The sequence below is a fragment of the Rattus norvegicus genome, chromosome 7 (assembly GCF_021556685.1).
Source record: "Rattus norvegicus strain SHRSP/BbbUtx chromosome 7, alternate assembly SHRSP_T2T, whole genome shotgun sequence".
NCBI lineage: Eukaryota > Metazoa > Chordata > Mammalia > Rodentia > Muridae > Rattus > Rattus norvegicus.
In genome coordinates, this window is record NC_141540.1 from 5,587,499 (window position 1) to 5,607,868 (window position 20,370).

Consider the following 20,370-nt stretch of genomic DNA (forward strand, 5'->3'; position numbering starts at 1 on the left):
TCACAACCATCTGTAGCAGGATCTGGTGTGCTGAAGGCAGTGTACTCACGTACATAAAATAAGTAAATCTTAAAAAAAAAAAATAGAAAAGAAAAAACTAAACTAAAATCCCAAACAATTGGGATCTCAGTCGGCTGTTTGGAGATAGCCTAGGGCTCGCTAGATATTAGTTCTAAAAAAGAGTGACGCTGTCTGACAGTGTAAGGCTTGAAGGGGGAAATAACTCCTAGCGGGTAAGAGGTCTGTAAAGGCTGACAGCTAAGGCTTGAAGTGAAATAGGTTTTGTTACTGCCCTGGATGAAATCTCAACGGAAACAATGCTACCACCCAGTGGCAACTGGCAGAAAAGCCTCTACCCATGGTTCCTTTTAAGATTAAATAATTCCGGTGTAGAATGACCATCCTCTTTCTTTCCTTTCTTTCTAAAGAATTATTTATTTATTTATTCATTCATTCATTTATTCAATCATTCAGTCAGTCAGTCAGTCGTCCATTCATTTATTCACCAGAAGAGGGAGGGCATCAGATCCCATTACAGATGGCTGTGAGTCACCATGTGGTTCTGGGATTTGAACTCAGGACCTCTGGAAAAGCAGTCAGTGCTCTTAACCACTGAGCTCTCTCTCTCTCTCTCTCTCTCTCTCTCTCTCTCTCTCTCTCTCTCTCAACCCGCCCCCCTCTTATTTACTGTTGCTTTTTTGTTTTGTGTTGAAACAGGGTTTCCATGTGTAATCCTTGCTGGGCCTAGAACTCTCCCTCCTGACTACTGGGATTAAAGATGTGTACTGCTGCATCCTTGTTTATTTGTTTGTTAATCTCAGTATAATAACTTTAAGTTAATTTAAAAATCTCAAGGAACACAACAGCCCAGGCCTATAATCTGAGCACACAGGAAGCTGATGCAGAAAGACTGACCACACAGCCCAAGAAAGGAGTGAGCCCAAAAAGACCACCAGACCAGTGCTTAAAAGACCCTAGCGGGGGCTGGAGAGATGGCTCAGCGGTTAAGAGCACTGACTGCTCTTCCAGAGGTCCTGAGTTCAAATCCCAGCAACCACATGGTGGCTCACAGCCATCTGTAATGGGATCCGATGCCCTCTTCTGGTGAGTCTGAAGACAGCTACAGTGTACTTATATATAATAAATGAATAAATCTTTAAAAAAAAAAAAAAAAAAAAAAAGACCCTAGCGGGCAGACCACAACCAGGATGACTCCTGCCAGGTTCCAGGCTTCCAGGGCAGGGAGCACCCTGAGACAAAACTACCTCAGCCTGGGGCTGTGAGGCCAGGGTGAGGGTCAAGCCTGAGATGACCACCAGTCCTGCCCTGTGCAGGCCCAACCATGCCCAGGATGGCCCCTGAAAGGTGCCTTAATGCATGAGTAGTGCATAGCACTCCTGAGACCACTCCTGGGATGACCCCAGACACTCAGAGACCCTGGGCACCACTAAGAGGAGCAAGTAAGTGATGGAGAAATGGAAGAGAAACAGAAGGGCATGGGCACTGTGAAGACAGGTGAAACTGGAGGCTTGAGGGTAGTGAGGAACAGCCTGGTGTGAGTAGACAGTTATGCCATCTGGGACTATGGTAGGGGTCCTGTCCTGTGCTGTCACCAGGGGCCACATCTGGGTCTTTGGCCCTACAACAGCAGGGGTCTGTTACTACCAAAAGCCAGGCAGGCATCCCTGGCCTAAGCTGCTGCCCAGGGCCAGTGTTAATGTCTGAGGGCTGTATAAAACTGCCCCCATTCTTCATCTGGGCCTTGTAGGGGAGCTGGCCCCAAGGACCCAAGAGCAGAAGAGCTGACCCCACCCCTTGCTAGCTGTAGTATTGGAGAGAGTGGCCCCTGCACATCCCACATTGCCCAGGAAGCACAGTAGAGCCAGCCCTGGACGCAGGAGTTGCTGGTGAGCTGGCCCCAAGTGGTGGCATGGAGAATAGTCAGGAGAGTTCTCCCCTGGGGTCATGAAAGCAGAAGAGCTAGCAAGGGGTGGGGTCCTCACCTGCTCCTCACCTGGGAGCACAGGAGAGCTGGCCCTGATGGATGGCACAGATAAGCCAGCCCCAAGGGCATGAGAGCTGGAAAGTGGTTCTGGCCCTTGCTGGCTGCAGCACTGGGTAACCTACCTGGGGAAGGGCTAGAGAGCTTGCCCCAGTTGTGTGGATGCTAGAGAGCCAGTGAGCTGACCAGCTCAGATAACTCTCAGGCCCAGGTCCAGGGCTTTGAGTTGGCCCATGCCAACATCTACCTCATCAATGAATTCCTAGAGCACATGAAGGGGTCAGCCCTACAGATCTAAAACTACAGGATCTCCATGACACAGGATATCAGAGAGGAGTCCCAGTGAGGCTCCAGTATTGACAGAGCAGCAGAAGTCAAAGGCCTTGAACCAGTCCCATGATTCATTGCAATGAACATTTGCAAGTAAAGATGTGTAGACAAAAAGGTATACTGTGGGACACACTGTGACAGACTACAGCTCTCACAACCAGATTTTTTTTTCCTTTTAGTGGGGAGGTTGTGAGGGTGGAGGGCAGGTACAAGGGAGCAGAGAGATAAGTGGGGTTGGGGTGCATAATGTGAAATTTACCAAAAACCAATAAAAAGTTTTAAAAAAAGAAAGAGAAAAGAAAGATGAATACATTTTTAAAAATACAAAATAAAATAACATGACTATCAAAATAGGTGTTTAAAAATTAAACTTAAAAAATAAGAAGCAGGGCTGGATACTGACGGCTCAGGGGTTAAGAGCACTGACTGCTCTTCCAGAGGTCCTGAGTTCAAATCCCAGCAGCCACATGGTGGTTTACAACCATCTGTAATGAGATCTGGTGCCCCCTTCTGTAAATAAGTAAATCCTTTTAAAAAATAAAATAAAATAAAAAGAATCTCGAAAAGAATTTTAATAAGTTAATTAATTAATTAATTAATTGGATTTTAAAATATGATTTTCAAGTGACACGATACTGATGTGGTCATCAGACTGGCCATCTAGTCCATAGTGGTGAGAAGATACATCATGTCAGCGTAAAGCTGACTGGTATATTAGCACATCGGCAGGAAATGAGCTGACGCCATAGTTTTAAAAGCTCTCTCTGATTCTTCTAATTCATATTTTAGTATTTCTGGGAATTCTGTTTAAGAGACTAACTCTACAGGGTGTGGCCCCTCCCCCGCCCCTTTTTATTATTTATTTTATATGAACTTTTCACATTCCTGTGGGCCTTTGTATTTGTACCAAAAGTGTAAAATGGTGTTTGACTCACTTGCCATAGAAAACTTAGACTATGGGGTTGGGGATTTAGCTCAGTGGTAGAGCGCTTGCCTAGGAAGCGCAAGGCCCTGGGTTCGGTCCCCAGCTCCGAAAAAAAGAAAAGGGAAAAAAAAAGAAAACTTAGACTAAATAGCCTTTGATTTTTCTCACGTGGTCTTCATTTCGAATAATGAATACAGTAACTCTTGACAATTTTCCAAAATCTCTTTATGAGATATTGATATTATCTCTAAAATATTCATCTTTTGCACAGGACTTTTTAAAATCCTATCATTACTAATCTAAGTCAATATACTAACGGTCTCTCCTTCTCTGGGACAACCCTCTTGCTAAAAAGAGAAGTCGGAGTCCGCCGCACCTGCGAGACTTGCAAGAACTACAATTCCCAGAGGCCTCGGCGGTGGCGTGGGTCCATGCGTGCGCAACCGTGGAGTCCTGTGCTGTTCCCGCCAATTCTCGTGTCAGTCCTGTCTGGGTCTAGTTCCTTACTTCATGGAGCTATTTGATCCCGCGGAGCTGCCGGAGCTACTCAAGCTTTATTACCGAAGACTCTTTCCTTACGCCCAGTACTATCGTTGGCTCAACTATGGCGGAGGTAATGGAGGCTGGAACGGGATGGGTAGTGGGGCTGGGAGCGGTGTGTGAGGAAATTCTGGGCGGGATATCCTTATATACTGTGTAAAGGCCCTCGGTGCCGATGGGAGTTATCTCCATCCCTCCTCATCACCTTTAAGGTACAAAAAGACAGGGGAACCTAATGACCATACTGTGTAAATGAAAGAGAGAAAGGAAGGGACCAACAACAAGCAAGCACGGAGATGTGACCTCCAACCAGGTCCTAGGAAGAAGAAAGGGACCTTCTTCATGGATGACTGGCATTTCGTCTTTGAAGAGTTTACACCTCCTTGTTTATTGGTCCCTAGAAAATGTGAAATTTTATGCCCCTTCAGATTACAGGCTATTTAGAACAGTGCTGGGCACAGGGCACTCATCAAAAATATGTCAGAGAGCCTAGTGATTCATACCTGTAATCCTTACATTCGGAAGGTTGGGGCAGGTGGCTTTTCATGTAGCCTGGGCTTTACATAGTAAGTTCTACGGCTGCCTAGTCTACACAATAAGATTCTATCGTTTAAAAATGTCTTCCTGTTAGTTAAGGTGATATAATTCCCTAAATTGAAATTAAAATTATTTTGCAGTGACAAAGAATTACTTTCAACACCGTGAATTCTCATTCACACTGAAAGATGATATTTACATTCGCTACCAGTCCTTCAACAACCAGAGTGATCTGGAAAAGGAGATGCAGAAAATGAATCCATATAAGATTGATATAGGTGCAGTATATTCTCACAGAGTAAGGAATCTTTTTTGTTGTTTTTGTATTTTGTTTGTATTTTTTTTTTGTTTGTTTCATAAGCCAGAGTGAGTTGGTGGCCCCAAGTTTTGAAGGTAATGTTTTAGAGTCTATTGTAGTTGATGAAACAGCTTTTCGGCAAGTAAATTTTAGTCTCGTTTAGACACTCTACTGACTGAAAAATCACTTGGCTGCTAATACCTTGCCTTCTTACTAGGTTTAGAAAAAAAAGGAAGCTTTGGGCTAGAATGTAGCTCATTGATAAGAGTATGTGCCCGGCATGCACAGCACAAACTGTTGGATTCCGTGCCTAAGAACGCATAAAGCAGGTGTGATGTGCATTGTCTGAGTCCCAGCCTAAAGGAGGCAGAGGCCAGTTTTAAATGCATGAGACCATGTCTTTAAAAAAAAAAAACATTTTTTGCTGGGGTCCTGGCATTACTCCTCTAATCCTGGAGACAGGAGGATCTGTGAGTTGGAGTTTGAGGCTAGCCTCATCCACAGAGTGTACTGGGACAGCCAGGGCTGCCAGAGGCACTGAGGGCAAGGAGCACAACTTTGATTTGGTTGGCTGAAAGCCAAAATAAAACAAACTTATGTTCAAAAAACCATAAGCCCAAGGCCAGGGAGATAATTCTATTGGTAAAGTGCTTGCCAAAGGACCTGAGTTGGGAATCCCCAGTACCCTGTTAAAAGCCCTCAAGGCTGGGACAAAAAAAAAAAATCCCTGGAGTTTGCTGGCCAGACAGACTAGCTGAACCAGGGAGAGACCAGAGACCCTGTCTCAGTTAAGTAAACACCCAACCCCAGCCTACACAGGTGCATCTGCACACAAGCAAACACACAGACGCCCATACAGTAAGTATAAAAGATTTTGCTAAATTTCTCAGGAAAGAGGCTAGAATGTATATTAGTCGTAGAATATGTGTTGTGTGAGTTGTGAGACCTTACATTTGAAGGTCAGCCATAGAGCGTGTGTCGTGTGAAACCCTACATTTTATCCCTGTTGAACCAGGGTGTGGGGAACTAACACCATTCTAGTTCTCTCCTTACTGCATGAGACCTGGAAGCTCTTAGGATTTTCTGTCAATCTTTTCTCTTCCTAGCTCTGAAAATGTACTACTGTGCACCATGGCATGTGCCTTTTAATGTCTGTTCTGATAGGTATCTATGGACCCTTACAATACCCATCATCTTTATTATTGGGGAAGCTGTATCTTTTTCTAAATATCCTGTCCTTTTTTTTTCAATATCTTATTTTCAAGGATTTCAATGATAGATCATTAAACTCTCTTTGCAGTCTTAACACTCCACACACACACACGCACACATACATACACAGCCATGTATAATCTTGCTTTTGCCAGAAGTTGCCAGAATTGTAGGTATGTACCAAAGCACTCACCAGTGGGGTGTGATGTTTTACTGAGAAGCGATTTGGCTGAGCCATATTCTTAGGGACTCTCTGAGCTAAGTTTGCCTAGATCTTTGTCGGGATAAAATCTCCACTAACATAGAGACCTCTGTTTAGATCCTAGAACAGTGCCCAACACATCTGGTCAAATTCTTCTGAAGGAATCCAGTCTCATTCCTGGGTTATCAGTGAAAGCCAACAGCTGTGAGGAGAAGGGCCTGAGTCTCTGGATAAAGAGCTGACTCAACAGGAAAAGCACTTGCTTTGGACCTGAGTTCAGACCTCCAGCACCTACATAAAAGCTGGCTATGTCCACACTCGGCCTTATGACATCAGTTCTGGGCAGGACGGAGGACACTGGGGCTTGCTGGGAATCAAGGGCAGCCTGGGCTACATGAGACCTTGTCTCAAAACAACAACAGAGATTCATTTGAGGAAATATTTTTTAATATGTCGAAGGGACCTAAATAAGTATATATGTGTAAAACACCCTGTAATAGGGAATTATTTGTATAGACCTTTACTTATTAGAAGCCTAACATAGCTTTGTTATTCATTACAACACCCTATTTTAAGTCCATAAAAAACAAAGCTGCCATCAATTCAAACTGTATGAGCTCCACGGTATCTAAAGTGTCCTAGACGGGGTATTGTGCAGCATCTCTGACTTACTGCGTGTGAATAGACACGGGCAGCTCTTACAGAACCTGATGCCGTTTTGTATCTGTAGCCCAGCCAACACAACACAGTGAAGCTGGGGGCTTTCCAGGCTCAGGAGAAAGAACTGGTCTTTGACATTGACATGACAGACTATGACGACGTAAGGAGATGCTGCAGGTAAGCGCCTTCCTGCTGGGGTAGGTGATGTTACTGGCAGTGAGTAATGACGGCTGTGTTCCAGTTCCGCAGACATATGCTCCAAGTGCTGGACTCTCATGACAATGGCCATGCGCATCATAGATCGGGCATTGAAGGGTATGTGTCAGTGTGTCATATGTGTCTGTGTTGTGTCATGTGTGTCAGTGTGTCATATGTGTTAGTGTGTTGAGTGTTGTATGTGTTAGTGTATTGTACATGTCAGTAGTGTGTTGTGTCAGTGTGTTGTGTGTGGTATGTGTTAGTGTGTTGTGCATTTCAGTGTGTTATCCACTCGGTCTCTGTATTTCATTATCAGATCTCATACATGTCTAATATTTTCCCCTGAAACATAAGAGAAAAAACAAGGGCTGGAGAGATGGCTCAGTGGTTAGGAGCACTGACTGCTCTTCCAGAGGTCCTGAGTTCAATTCCCAGCAACCACATGGTGGCTCACAAGCATCTGTAATGAGATCTGATGCCCTCTTCTGGTGTGTCTGAAGACAGCGACAGTGTACTTATACATAAAATAAAAAATCTTAAAAAAAAAAAAAAGAGAGAGAAAACAAGAGAGAAAAATTAGTATTAAAAACGTTAATACAGGTGTATACAAATCAGTGTATCTTCCCCCAGTACAGTCTGCTGTGGAGCAGCTCTGCGTGCTAGGTTCTATTCTCCATACAAGACATGAAATATAAAGAAACAGTCTTACCCAGGCTGGTTCTAAACTTGCTGTATTGCCAAGGATGACCTTGAACTCCCCCTCACCCCTCAAATTACAGGACCTCTGAGCTGGTTCCTTCTGTTGTGTGGTTTGCCTCACAGCTGCCTCTCTTCTATCTCTAAGGGATCCAGTACCATCCTTCTGGCCTCTGTAGGCACCATCACATACACATGAATATTAATGAAAATAAATCAAGGAAGAAATAAATCCTTGGGCTGGAGAGATGGCTCAGTGGTTAAGAGCACTGACTGCTCTTCCAGAGGTCCTGAGTTCAAATCCCAGCAACCACATGGTGGCTCATAACCATCTGTAATGAGATCTGATGCCCTCTTCTGGTGTGTTAAAGACAGCTACAGTATATTAATATATAATAAATAAAAATAAAAAAAACAGTTTAAAAAGATTTATTTATTAAAAAAAATAAATAAATCCTTGTTAGGAAGACAGTGATGGGTAAGAAAGGCCAGTGCTCCAATGACAGCGAGCGCTCCAGGCGCATGGCAAGTTGTGGGTAAGTTGGCATGGGGAAAATGAGGAACTGTCACCATGTAAGCGTGAGCGCCTGAGTTTGGCTCTGCAGCACCTCTGTAAAAGCCAAGCGTGGTGGCACATACCTGAAACCACAGCACAGGCTGGTGGAGACAGGATTCCCAAGGCTTGCCCAGCCAACCTGTGTAGCTAAATCAGTGAGCTCCACAGGCAGTGAGAGACCTCAGAAGATTGGACGGCAACAGAGGACAACACCCAGCATCAGCCTCTGAGATCCCCGTGTACATGCACAGGCATATGTCAAAACCACAAATTAAAAAGTAAAACATGAGAAAGCCTGGTCTGGTGGTGCATAGGAGTAATTTCGAGGGTCAGGGTAGGAGGATCAGGAGTTCAAGAGCAAGTGTGAGACCAGCCTGGGTGGGTTATCTGGATGGTAGCAGTAGACACTTAATTTCTTCCCTCGGGAGGCAGAGGTAGGCTGATAGATGGAGCTCTATAGACAGCCAGGGCTACACAAAGAAACCTTGTCTCAAAAGAACAAACAAAAAGCCATCCTGGGTAACTTAAGACTTTGTCTCAAAATGCATCACCCTGCCTGGGAGGGGCACACGTGGAAAGTGAGAGTGTGTGTGGAAAATGTGAGCATTGGATAAGCAAGGTTATAGAATCGTTTTAAACCCTATTGTTTCTATCACTCCTCAGAGGACTTTGGATTTAAGCACCGCCTCTGGGTGTATTCAGGAAGGAGAGGTGTACATTGTTGGGTCTGTGATGAGTCTGTTCGAAAGCTGTCCTCTGCTGTTCGCTCCGGGATCGTGGAGTACTTGAGTCTTATAAAGGTAATGGTCTCTTAATTAACAGTCTCCATCATTCTCTAGAAGATATTACCCAGAACTTTTTTTTTAAGATTTATTTAATTTATATGAGTCCACTCTAGCTGTCTTCATGCACCCCAGAAGACGGCATCAGATCCCATTACAGATGGTTGTGAGATGGGAATTGAACTCAGGATCTCTGGAAGAGCAGTCAGTGCGCTAAATGGCTCAGCCATCTCTCCAGCCCCACAGACCTTTTAATGAAACAGAGAATATATTTTTTATAGCATTCATATCCTAGAGTAAGTGAACTTAGCAATGATCATGTAAAGCCATAATAGCTACTTTTAAAAGATACTTGCACATGTGAGTGTGGGCAGGCGCGCGCACACACACACACACACACACACACACACACACACACACACACACAGAGCTCAGGTAGCATTGCAGGAAAGAATAGAAAGAAAGAGCCAGAGGATGGGGAGACGTCTTCTTGGACATGACATGGCCAATGCACTCGTGTGCTCACTATAGCTGGGCTATGTGTTGAAGTCCTTCACGTGAGGAGGGTTAGCAACAGTTCATTTCTCATGGATGTAAGAAGACCACCGCCAGGCCCCATTCCTTCATGTGGGCGTCCTGAGGGAGGACATGTCCTCATCACTGCTAGTAAGTGGCCCTTGCTCTGGGAAATAACTTCTCACCCACACTGGGGCAAGAAACTTCAATTAAACTCAGCGATTCTCAGACATAAATGAGCAGAAAATGGGAAGAAGGGTTTCAATAAGGGAGGGTGGGGAGAGGAATGGGGGTGGTGGTAAAATAACTAAAATTTATCATAAAATATGTGAAACTGAAACAATAAATTATACACACACACACACACACACACACATATATATGAATATGTGTGGCATCTCATGACCATAATTCTAGCACTTGGGATCTGAAGCAGGAAGATGGCTGTGAGGTTCATTCAGGTCAGCCTGGGCTGTAGAATGAGACCTTGTCTCCAACATCAGCAACAAGAAGATACTAAATGTTTTGTTGCTAAGCATCCTCCATTGTAACAAAAGGAATTTTGTTAAAGGAAGTTGGTGTTGATACTCTGGGCTGGAGAGATGATGACTCAGTGGTTAAAGCCACTGTCTACTCCCACTTCCCAGGACCTGACCTGGTCTTGCCACCTTTTTAGCTACACTTTTGTCTCACACACACACACGTACACACGTACACACACACGTACACACATACACAAAAGATAAAGTAAATCTTTCTAAGAAAATAAAAAAGCATCCAAGCTTCTGTACTTCAGAATTTAGCCACTGTCTTTGGCTTTATATAGCTTTAAATGGGATAATAGAACCTATTATAGCTGTTTTTAATTTATGCTTTGTAATATACATAAAATTCTTTTTTGGTGGTTTGTTTTTCAGGGTGGTCACGATGTTAAAAAGAAGGTTCACCTAAATGAGAAAGTTCACCCTTTTGTCAGGTCTGTTGGGAAAGACCCAGAGGGTCTTTGGTTTGCCACATGGGCTTGTGGATCCTCTTGCTGCCAGTTTTCACCACCAAGTAGTGTTTCCATTAACAGTTGCAGCCAAAGGCCTCCAACTTTAAGTTGTCCTGTTCCCATGTGTTCTGTCATTTTCAATAACCTTCAGGACTTTAAAAGAAACATGACAGTACTTCCACTTAAAGACAAGAGAAGTGGGTTTTAGAGAACTGTATGGTTTGCTTGACATCACCCGAGCAGTTGTCAACATCTAGCATGTAGGTCCTGGTTTACTTAATTCTAGCTGTTTCTACCCCAGTTTCACCCTGTGACCTTGATAAATGCTGGAGGCACCCCCTTTCCCAAATACCTACTTATTCTGCTAGGCTATTTCTGCTTTCAGTGTCTAGTTTTAAACTCAACTAACAGAAAGGTCTAGTTCCATTTATCTAGTTATAGAAATTCAGGAAAAATAGTGACCTCACCTAGTAGAATGCCTGTGTACCCTGTTTCTTACTAACACTGTTGTTACTGTCGTTCCTACAGAAAATCTATAAACATAATTAAAAAGTACTTTGAAGAATATGCCTTAGTTGACCAAGATATTCTTGAAAATAAAGAAAACTGGGATAAGATTTTAGCCCTTGTTCCTGAGAATATCCTTTCCTGTAGTTACTATGTAAGCCAGTTGTGTTGGTCTGTGACATATAGATGTGTGCACTTACATAGTCTCTGTGACATTATACATACAGATATTAGACATTATACATATAGATGTGTGCTGCTTGCATAGTCTCTGTGACATTATACATGTGTGCATTTACTTAGTCTCTGTGACATTATACATACGTACTGTTTGCATAGTCTCTGTGACATTATACATGTGTGTGTTTACTTAGTCTCTGTGACATTATACAAGTGTGTGTTTACTTAGTCTCTGTGACATTATACATGTGTGTGTTTACTTAGTCTCTGACATTATACATGTGTGTGTTTACTTAGTCTCTGTGACATTATACATGTGTGTGTTTACTTAGTCTCTGTGACATTATACATGTGTGTGTTTACTTAGTCTCTGTGACATTATACATGTGTGTGTTTACTTAGTCTCTGTGACATTATACATGTGTGTGTTTACTTAGTCTCTGTGACATTATACATGTGTGTGTTTACTTAGTCTCTGTGACATTATACATGTGTGTGTTTACTTAGTCTTTGTGACATTATACATATGTACTGTTTGCATAGTCTCTGTGACATTATACATGTGTGCGTTTACTTAGTCTCTGTGACATTATACATGTGTGCGTTTACTTAGTCTCTGTGACATTATACATGTGTGTGTTTACTTAGTCTCTGTGACATTATACATGTGTGCATTTACTTAGTCTCTGTGACATTATGCATATGTACTGTTTGCATAGTCTCTGTGACATTATACATGTGTGCGTTTACTTAGTCTCTGTGACATTATACATGTGTGTGTTTACTTAGTCTCTGTGACATTATACATGTGTGTGTTTACTTAGTCTCTGTGACATTATACATGTGTGTGTTTACTTAGTCTCTGTGACATTATACATGTGTGTGTTTACTTAGTCTCTGTGACATTATACATGTGTGTGTTTACTTAGTCTCTGTGACATTATACATGTGTGTGTTTACTTAGTCTCTGTGACATTATACATGTGTGTGTTTACTTAGTCTTTGTGACATTATACATATGTACTGTTTGCATAGTCTCTGTGACATTATACATGTGTGCGTTTACTTAGTCTCTGTGACATTATACATGTGTGCGTTTACTTAGTCTCTGTGACATTATACATGTGTGTGTTTACTTAGTCTCTGTGACATTATACATGTGTGCATTTACTTAGTCTCTGTGACATTATGCATATGTACTGTTTGCATAGTCTCTGTGACATTATACATGTGTGCGTTTACTTAGTCTCTGTGACATTATACATGTGTGTGTTTACTTAGTCTCTGTGACATTATACATGTGTGTGTTTACTTAGTCTCTGTGACATTATACATGTGTGCGTTTACTTAGTCTCTGTGACATTATACGTGTGTGTTTACTTAGTCTCTGTGACATTATACATATGTACTGTTTGCATAGTCTCTGTGACATTATACATGTGTGTGTTTGCATAGTCTCTGTGACATTATACATGTGTGTGTTTACTTAGTCTCTGTGACATTATACATGTGTGTGTTTACTTAGTCTCTGTGACATTATACATGTGTGTGTTTACTTAGTCTCTGTGACATTATACATGTGTGTGTTTACTTAGTCTCTGTGACATTATACATGTGTGTGTTTACTTAGTCTCTGTGACATTATACATGTGTGTGTTTGCATAGTCTCTGTGACATTATACATGTGTGTGTTTACTTAGTCTCTGTGACATTATACATGTGTGTGTTTGCATAGTCTCTGTGACATTATACATGTGTGTTTACTTAGTCTCTGTGACATTATACATGTGTGTTTACTTAGTCTCTGTGACATTATACATGTGTGTGTTTACTTAGTCTCTGTGACATTATACATGTGTGTGTTTACTTAGTCTCTGTGACATTATACATGTGTGCTACCTGCACAGTCTCTTATGTTCCTAGATGTTTAATCTTTTGTTTTATGCAGTTATCTCCTGCACTTCTACATTTTTGTATCACTGGGATACAGTAAGAAATGGAACCATTTTGTAAAATAGTTTCTTCATTTTATAAGTTGTTCCTAGAATAAGTGGTTAATGATGAGGAGTCATTTCATTTAGATATGATGTGTCATAAATACCTTCTAATTATGCTAGCATTCTCTTCTGCCAGGTCACTACTATAGTTGACCAAGGGAATTTTCAATGCCATAAATAAAAGCACTTGTGTTTTAGGAATCATTAATACCTTCTGAATGTGCGAAGCTTCAACATTCTGGTAATAATATGTACTAAAGACTTATTCGTTGAATTATCCCAAGTGAGCATGGTCCTTAATGAAGCATCACCAGTTCATGATGAGCTGCAAAAAGGGTTTCAGAGATTTCACAGTTCACCTCAGCGCTGGGAATACCTGAGGAAAGTGGCCAGTGCACCACAGGTACACACCCCTGGGATCCGTAGTCATCAATGTCAGCATAGTTCTAATCGAGTTATGACTGTTTGTGCTTTAAAAATGGTTAAAGTTCCTTCTGATCCTCATTGTGGTCTCGTGTGTGCTTTTAGAATACCAAGAATGATAAGTGTGGCCCCTGGCTAGAATGGGAGATTATGCTCCAGTACTGTTTCCCACGCCTGGATATCAACGTCAGCAAAGGAGTCAACCATTTACTGAAGAGCCCTTTTAGTGTTCACCCTAAGACAGGTATGATGCAAAGAAAGTAAGGAAAACATTTCTTTCATTCTGTTTTGTGAGACAAGGTCTCACAGTGCAGCCCTGGCTGGCGTGGGACTCACTCACAGAAATCCTCCCTCCCGTCTTTGCCTCAGAGTGCTGGGATTAAAGGCATGTGTTGCCACGGCTGGCTTCTTATGTGTTAGCAAGGGTGTCATTAGTTGCAAATGCATGTGTCTGTGAAGTGAAAGGTTGAAGAGTTAACTTGTTGGCTACTACCTACCTATGTTCCCTTTGTTGGTTAAGGAGCTACCAAGAGAATTGCTGCTATGTAAAGGTTAGGGTTAAGGGGCATGTAACTCAGTTTGTAGAGTGCTTGCCTAGCACACACAAAACCCTGGGCTCCATCCCCAGCAACTATAAACTGTGTGTGATGGCACAGGCCTATAATCCCACTAATTAGGAAGAGGACACAGGAGGATCAGTTTAAAGTCGTCAGCAATGTGGAACTTGAGGCCAGCCTAGGCTATCCTTGTCTAAAAAAGGCTAGCCTTGTCTAAAAAAAGAAAGGAAGGAAGGAAAGAAGGAAGGAAGGAAGGAAGGGAAAAGAAAAGGAAAAAACAAACTGAAGCCTAGAACAAAGATTTTACATATTTGTGACCCAGCACTTAGAAGGTAGAAGCAAGAGTTAGAAACCTGGGAGGTGGAAGGAAGGTCAGAGTCATCCTTGGCTACACAGCAAGTTTCAGGCCAGCCAGGGTTCCATAGTGGACCGCATTTCAAAAGGAATCATTGTATACCGAGCTCCTAGATACTCATTTTATGTATTTCCTCGGGTGTCAATTGGTAAGATAATGCTACCAAAGGTCACGGGTCAGTCACCAGTATCACCTTTAGAGAAATAATGTTTACTCTATTAGCAAGCAGACATCACTGTCTATTTTTATACAAACTAAGCTGCCTGTTGCTAGATACCATTGTCTGTGCAGCCCATCATCTGACCAAAATATCATTATGGGCACATGACCATGTATTTCCACAATATTTCGTAAAGATGTACATTGTGGGACTGCTGAGGTGGCTCAGTGGGTAGAAGGCACTTCCAGAGGACCTGAGTTCAAATCCCAACACCCACGTTACGAAGCTCGCAGCTGCCTATAAACCAAGGGAATCTGATGCCTCTGTCCCCTGCAAGCACCTGCGCTCGTGTTCATAGAACACACACAGAGACATTAAATTTCAGATGTCCATTGAGGTCAAGTGTAGCAGTGAATGCATATAGTCTCTTCACTCAGAAGGTTCAGAAGTTCAAGACCAGATCAGGCTACATAATGAGACTTTAGTTCAAAACAAGCTCAGTGTGGTGTCTCATGCATATAATTCATCCCAGTACCCAGGCAGAGACAGAAAGATGGTTGCAAATTCAAAGCCAGCCTTCTCTACATGGCAGTGCTTCAAGAACGATTAGGGCTATATAGTGGGACCCTATCTCCAAAAACTGTATTTAAAACAAAACTCCTTGTAATAGTAAAGATTTTGAAAAAAAGACTTGCCGTGTGTGTGTGTGTGTGTGTGTGTGTGTGTGTGTGTGTGTGTGTGTGTGTATGTGTATGTGTATGATACTAAGAATTGAACCCAGGACCTTAAGCATGCAAGTCACTAAACTACATCCCCAGAACTTTGTAAAATTTTAACCAAAAATAATTCAGAGACACAACAACCCACAGTCATGCATTTATAACCTCTGGCTCTTACAGGTCGCATTTCTGTGCCTATCGATTTTCAGAAAGTGGATCAGTTTGATCCATTTGTTGTTCCAACTATAAGGTATGTTCCCAATCAGTGATCATTCCTCATTTGTGACTTTTTTTTAAATTTTAAATAGATTATACATGATCCCTAGACGGAGAAGTAATGAATGACATGCCGTGATCCAGAGACAGAGGCAGGAAGCTCCCAAGCTCTAGGTTGGGGAGCAAGAGTGTAGCTTAGTTGGATGGCATATATAATAGCAGGTGTGTGGTATACACCTGTAACCTCAGGCCTCAGAACTCAAGGCCGTCCTTGACTACATCACAAGTTCAAGGCCACCCTGGTATACATGAGACCCTATTGAGCTGGCACGTTGGTTGTTTGCCTGTTGTTATGTGCCACAAGTGCCAAGGCCTTTTACATGTGCAGGCAGCCTCTCTACCACTGAGCTGTACCTCAGACACATGGCTTTCCCAGAGGATTTTGAGTGCTTGTATGCCACTGGGTGATGTGGGACCAGGAACCAACCCCAAGGTTCTTTTGTGTGGCTTACAGTGCTATCTGCCGGGAATTGGATGTGGTTTCCACCACTGAGAAGGAGAAGGAGGAAAATGAAACTGACAGCAGACACAGAGTCAGAGGTAAGCTACTGTGCCAAGGCTTCCTGAACGGGCAGCTTTTTGCCTGTCTGCACTCCTGGAGGCAACAATCCTTAGAAGCCAGCCACCCTAGGCCGCTGTCTGTCCTAAAACCAGCTCCGTGGTAAATTCTGTTGTGGAGTGCTTTCTCTGGTTAGATATATTCCCAAGCAGTTCGTTTTCTGGTTTTAGAGTTGTTTGAAATGGGATATTTGGGGCTGGAGAGATGGCCCAGTAGTTAAGAGCACTGGCTGTTCTTCCAAAGGACCCCAGTTCAATTCCCAGCACCCACATGGCAGCTCACAGCTACCTGTAACTCCAGTCCTAGGCGATCTGACCAAAGACATGCATGAAACACCAATGCACCAAAAAATAAATAAAAATTTAAAAAAAGTTAAATGGGATATTTTTCCTAATTTCTTTTTTTAAATATTTATTATATATGAGTACACTATAACTGTCTTCAGATACCAGAAGAGGGCATCAGATCTCTTTATAGATGATTTTGAGTCACCATGTGGTTGCTGGGAATTGAACTCAGGACCTCTGGAAGAGCAGTCGGGCCTCTTAACCACTGAGCCACCTCTCCAGCCCCCTAATTTCTTTCTCTGAGAATACATATAAAGGCAGACTTTGTACCCTGCAAGTTTTCTAGGCTATTCTAGAGAGTCTTTAAAGAATCATGTCATTGGGGTTGGGGATTTAGCTCAGTGGTAGAGCGCTTGCCTAGCAAGCACAAGGCCCTGGGTTCGGTCCCCAGCTCCGGGAAAAAAAAGTAAAAAAAAAAAAAAAAAAAAAAGAATCATGTCATCTGTAAATACAGATAGTATGACTTGTCTTCCTCCTTTCCTGTTTTTATCAACTTTAGGTCTATCTTTTTTGTAACTGCTAGAGCTAAGATTTTGAGCATTGTATCAAATAAAGAGTAGAGGAGGTGATGAGAGAATTCTCAGCAGTTAAGAGAGCAGGCTGCTCTTGCAGAGGACCCAGGTTTAATTTCCAGCCCCCACACTGTAAGAGCTGGTTGTAACTCAAGTCCCAGGAGTGCCCTTTTCTGGCTTCAATCGGTACTGCATGCATGTGGCACAGAGACACATTCAGGCAAACACTCATACACATGAAATTAAAAGAGTCTAAAAAGGCAAAAGAAATAAGAGGGAAGGCAGGCATCCTTGTCTTGTTCTTGATTTTTAGAGGAAAAGTTCTTGGTCTGTCTCCACTTTACATAACGTTGTCTATGGGTTTATTATATATAACCTTTATCGTTCTGAGGTCTGTTCCAGCTTTGATCATGAGGGCACACTGAACTTTGTCAAATGCATCAGTAGAAACCTGTGCGGTTCTGCCTTGAGTTTATTTATACGATGCATTACATTTATTGATTGCATATGTTGAACCAAACTTGCCTCTCCAGCAGGAAGTCTACTTGTTCATAGTGTATAATCTTCAGTCTGTCCCCGATTCAGCTTGCAAGTGTTTTGCAAGAATTTTTACATCTATGCTCATCAAAGAAATTGGTCTGTAGTTGTGTGTGTGTGTGTGTGTGTGTGTGTGTGTGTGTGTGTGTGTGTGTTGTTGTTGTTGTTGTTGTTGTTGTTGTTGTTGTTGTTGCTGTGGTTGTGGTTGTTGTTGTGTCTTTACCTGGTTTTGCTACTAGGATAATATTGCCTTCATAGAATGAATCTGGTGGTGTTCCTCCTTTTCTGTTTGTGGAACAAACTTTTTAAAAATTGGTATGAGATAATCCTTGATAAGTCAAACATGGTGCACATGCCTTTAATCTTAGCACTTGGGAGGCAGAGGCTGGAGAGTATCTGGGAGTTCAAGGTCAGCCTGGTCAACAAAGGGAGTTCAGGACCGTCGGAACTACACAGAGAAACCCTGTCTGTCTCAAAAAACTAGAGGGGCTGAGACATCAGTGCCTCTGTCCAACTTCCACTTGTGGTATTCTATTCATGTCTCCTGGACTTAATTTTGGTATGTGATGTGCATCTAGAAATCCTTCTACTTCTGCTGAGTATAAGTTTTCATACTAATCACTACCGAGTCTCAGTATTTTGGAGGAATGTGTCAGAATAACACCTTCTGTTCTCTGTTTGATTCATTTATATCTCCTATTACGTTGACTAAAGGTTTGTCAGTCCTACTAACTTCTTCAAAAAACTGTTTGGTTCTAAAATATTCATGTTCTTTCTGACAGTGTGCTTGTTCTAATGTACATGTCTTATGACTTAGATTATAAAAGGACCAGCCTAGCACCATACGTGAAAGTATTTGAACAGTTTCTCGAAAACCTGGATAAATCTCGGAAAGGGGCACTTCTCAAGAAGAGCGGTAAGACGGGCTTCCCCTTGTCTTTGTAAAACTAATCTTTGTCTAATCTAGTTAAAAACAAATTACTGATTTATTGTGATTTTAGTTGGGTGTTTTTTGTTGCTTTACATTTATTTATTAGCTGTGTGTGTGTGTGTGTGTGTGTGTGTGTGTGTGTGTGCACGCGTGTAAGTCAGAAGACAGCTTGCAGTGGCTGGTTCTCTCCCACTCACGCAGGTCCTGGGTTTTGAACTCGGGTCTTCAGGCGTGACAGCAAGCACCCGCACCCGCACCCACTGAGCGGGCTTGCTGCCAAGTCCTCTGTATTCTCATTCTGCCCTGGATCAGCCTATAATTTGAACTTCAGCAAGTGTGAAAACAGGCCTTTGTATGTGGTGTGAATTAACAGCTTGAAACAAAGCAGAATAGGGAGATAAATGGTTTTATCTTCCTTTACTAATTCTTTCACTTAAACTACATTTTTACTTTTAAAATTTTGTTTTCTATTTTGTTTTAGATTTACAAAAAGATTTCTGAAGAAAACAACCCCATCAAACCAATGTGAATGCCTTCTACATTCAACCATGGAGCATTTAGTCAATGCAGTAGAATCGTCAGTGTGACTGAATCCTTAAAGCAGAGCTTTCTTTCTTTTCTTTCTTTTTTCTTTTTTTCGGAGCTGGGGACGAACCCAGGGCCTTGAGCTTGTTAGGCAAGCGCTCTACCACTGAGCTAAATCCCCAACCCCTCAGAGCTTTCTTTTGAGAAATCATTTATGTCAAAGAGACCTGGTTTCTGAGACCAAAGAGGGTGTCAAGGGCCCTGAAAGAAACAATAAATCAAGGAATAAATGCACTGCAAAAGTCTGTAAAATGTATTGTGTAAAAAGATAATCCTTAGGCTTCTGCTGTACTCAGTTCTGCCCGTCACTGTGCAGAGGCATAAGTGGGCAGGAGTTTGCTCAGAACTTCTATTTCAGCACTCTGGGACCCTCCCTCGCCTCCATGGTTTTATATAAATGACAGCCTTGTCCTTCAGCCGTGTAAGTTAGTCATGGCTCACACCTATGATCCCAGCACTTGGAAGTCTGTAGCAAGCTTGCTCTCATCTGTCCTCTCGTCCCTTCCCCGATCCGGATTCCCCTCCCCCCTCTCTAATGGCCGGCCTCTACTCCACCCCTCCCCCCCCCCCCCCCCGCCCATCCCTCCTCTCCTCTCTCTCTGCCTTTCTCTATATCTATTACCCTCTCAACTCCCCTCCCTATGCCCTGAATAAACTCTGTTCTATACTAAAGAAATTGCCTCAGACTATGCAGGGCCAGGCTCAGCTACATCACAATCCATTTAAATTAGTCATGGTTCTTTAAAGGAACAGAACACATGTATATGCCAGTGAGGGAATGGACTTGTTCATGAGAAGGAAGAGCTCCCTTCTTCCGTGTCCTTTACACAGAAGGTGTGACCTCTTCAAACTAGCCAGATAGATTTGGGGTGGTTTTCCCACTTCAGTGACTTAATTAAAAATCCCTCACAGGTGTACCCAGCGCTTGGTTTTAGCAAATTCCGGTAGCCAAGTTGGCAGCTGACAACACTGCTGAGTTTGATCTGCTTTGGTTTTGCTTTTTAACCATTTTGTCTGCTTGTTTTGAGAGAGGGGGTCAACTCTAGATCAAGCTGACCTCGAACCTGTGGCCGTCCAACTTTGTCAGCCTCCTGGGGGGCTGGAAAGAACGCCTGGTTCTTTTCGTTTTCTTTTTTCTTTTCTTTAGATTTATTTACTTTATTTATAAATATTAGAGCACACTGTTATTGTCTTCACACCAGAAGAAGGCAGCAGATCCCATTACAGATGCTTGTGATCCCAGATGCTTGCTGGAAATTGAACTCAGGAACTCTGAA

The 20,370-nt window shown here is 42.5% G+C and overlaps 1 protein-coding gene across 4 annotated transcripts; it reads left to right on the forward strand.

Annotated features, from left to right (window-relative positions):
* Positions 1 to 3,719: 3,719 nt before the first annotated feature.
* On the forward strand, positions 3,720 to 19,335 carry Prim1 (DNA primase subunit 1). Of its 4 annotated transcripts, none has more exon segments than NM_001304365.3 (13): positions 3,720 to 3,870; positions 4,475 to 4,632; positions 6,777 to 6,883; positions 6,948 to 7,021; positions 8,820 to 8,956; positions 10,372 to 10,430; positions 10,977 to 11,086; positions 13,444 to 13,535; positions 13,661 to 13,799; positions 15,527 to 15,596; positions 16,077 to 16,162; positions 18,395 to 18,493; positions 18,990 to 19,335. In NM_001304365.3, coding segments are annotated over 13 exon segments (1,254 nt in total). In that variant the 5' UTR covers positions 3,720 to 3,767; the 3' UTR covers positions 19,010 to 19,335.
* Positions 19,336 to 20,370: the final 1,035 nt, after the last annotated feature.